This window comes from Phoenix dactylifera, unplaced genomic scaffold, assembly GCF_009389715.1.
Source record: "Phoenix dactylifera cultivar Barhee BC4 unplaced genomic scaffold, palm_55x_up_171113_PBpolish2nd_filt_p 000184F, whole genome shotgun sequence".
Taxonomy (NCBI): Eukaryota; Viridiplantae; Streptophyta; class Magnoliopsida; order Arecales; family Arecaceae; genus Phoenix; species Phoenix dactylifera.
In genome coordinates this window covers 514228-516072 of record NW_024067713.1, presented here as the reverse complement: position 1 = coordinate 516072, position 1845 = coordinate 514228, and the positions used below count along the sequence as shown (strand labels likewise).

General features: G+C 54.2%; 1 protein-coding gene across 1 annotated transcript; it reads right to left on the bottom strand.

The window, feature by feature from the left end:
• Nucleotides 1-644: 644 nt before the first annotated feature.
• On the bottom strand, nucleotides 645-1630 carry LOC103711346 (the record flags this gene model as incomplete). The annotated part of the gene is made up of 1 exon (XM_026806326.2): nucleotides 645-1630. A coding segment is annotated over one exon (855 nt), but the record flags the coding sequence as incomplete, so codon positions are not given.
• Between the last annotated feature and the right edge of the window lie 215 nt (nucleotides 1631-1845).

The window sequence follows — 1845 nt, the reverse complement described above, 5'->3', positions numbered from 1 at the left end:
GTATGTCCGTTTGTCGTATTTTTAAGAAGTATGTCCGTTTGTCGTTCTTACATGGTAGCACTGCGACAATTTCTTTTTTTATAACCGATTCTATATTACTGGTGCTAGATAAAAATGTCGATAATTTTTTTTTCATGCGACGGTAACAACTGACGCTTTTGAAAAAAAATTCCGCCGATATAGCTAGCCTCGTGATTCGGTGAAGCTAGATTGGATAAAACTTTCTAGACTTTCGTTATTCATCTAGTTCATCATAGTAGCATCTGTGAGCGTCCATTTCATAGCAAGTGATAGTACGTACTGTTTTGAGGTACCATTTATTCCTCTTTTGGGTCACATTTAAGCTTGTGTCTCTAATATGTTCTGAAATTTCTCATTCTGTGTGTTGAGGCTTAGTGGCTTACACAGACAATTTCAAGTGGAAGGGTCCCCCAATGGCTGAAGAAGAATAGAGACCATTATTTTCTTCTCTTTGATTGTGAGGAGAAAACCCAAACATGGCGGTTCTTATTCTTTTTTTCCTTTTTTTTCCTTTTTTGCTTTTTTCCTTTTTCAATGTAGTTGGGCTTCTGATGTCTCTTTTGCATCCAAACTGAAGGCATGCAAGTCAAATCAACACTAATGAGATCTGGCACATTTAATAATAAATAAATATTCAATTTAAATGATTTCATTTCTATACAGCTCCAGTCTAGTATCGCTTCTACTAGCACTCTGTTCTTATATCATTTACATAAGATAGCAGTAAAGATGGAAGACAATGATGAGGAGCCATTCAAGCTTTGCAGTAGCTGACAGAAGCCTCGGCGGTGCGAAACCTCCAGGTGAAGAGATAATCCTTGGAGTCGCAGTAGAGCCTTCTCACATCACAAGGCACATGGATCAAGGTCTTGGTGCCGTTGCTTGCCCACTGTATCCTCGCCCTGCATGAGAACCCCTTGGACGTCAGCGGCACCGACGACTCCGACAGGTCGAGCATCACCGCTCCGCTGATCCTCCTCGACGCCAGCCGCATCCCGAGACTGCGGCTGCCGACGGAGGCCATCAAGTCGAGCCAGGGGCACTCCGGCTGCCCGACCATCTCCTTGTAAGCTGAATTGGCGATCCGGACCCGGTTCCGGGAGTCGGAGACGACCGCCGGGAGCAGGTCGGACTCCACCTCCTCCTCCACCTCCTGGGGCTTCTTCGCAGGCGCCGGCGGGGCGGGGCCGGTGTCGAGGGTGATGGGCCCGATGGTGATGCTCGAGCCCACGGGCCGGATGGGCAGTGGCACGATGACCTTGGGCTGCTGGAGCTTCTGGAGGAGGTCCCGCTCCACGGGGATTCCTCGCGGGGGGGCGACGGAGACGAGGTCTCGGTCGGAATCCGGAGAGGGGTTGGGTGGGAGGAGGGAGAGGGTGAGGGGGTCGCCGGAGGTTTTGATGGGCGGTTTTTCGGGGGCGGAGAAGGAGGGGAGGAGAGGGAGCCCACGGGCGAGGCCCAGTTGGGCCGGGGTGGTGGAGGGGAGGAGTGGTGGAAAGAAGGGGGTGCGCGGGCGCTTGGAGGGGAGAGAGGCGAGGGTGGAGCGGCCGCGCTTGCGGGCGCGGCAGGGGCGGCCGCGAAGGTGGAGGGCGGCGGCGGAGGCGGAGGCGAAGGAGGGGGATGGGGATGGGGAGGAGTGGTCAGATGGGCCGTCGGGGAGCGGGGGGAGAGCGGGCTTGGGGGCGATGGGCCGGAAGCGGGCCATGATCTCGTGGGTCTTGGCCACGTCAACGGCGGACTGGAGCATCGCCATGGCTCTCTCTCTCTCTCTCTCTACAGTGGGTGATGGGGGAAGAGAGGGGGTGGTGGTGGGAGGGGTTTTAG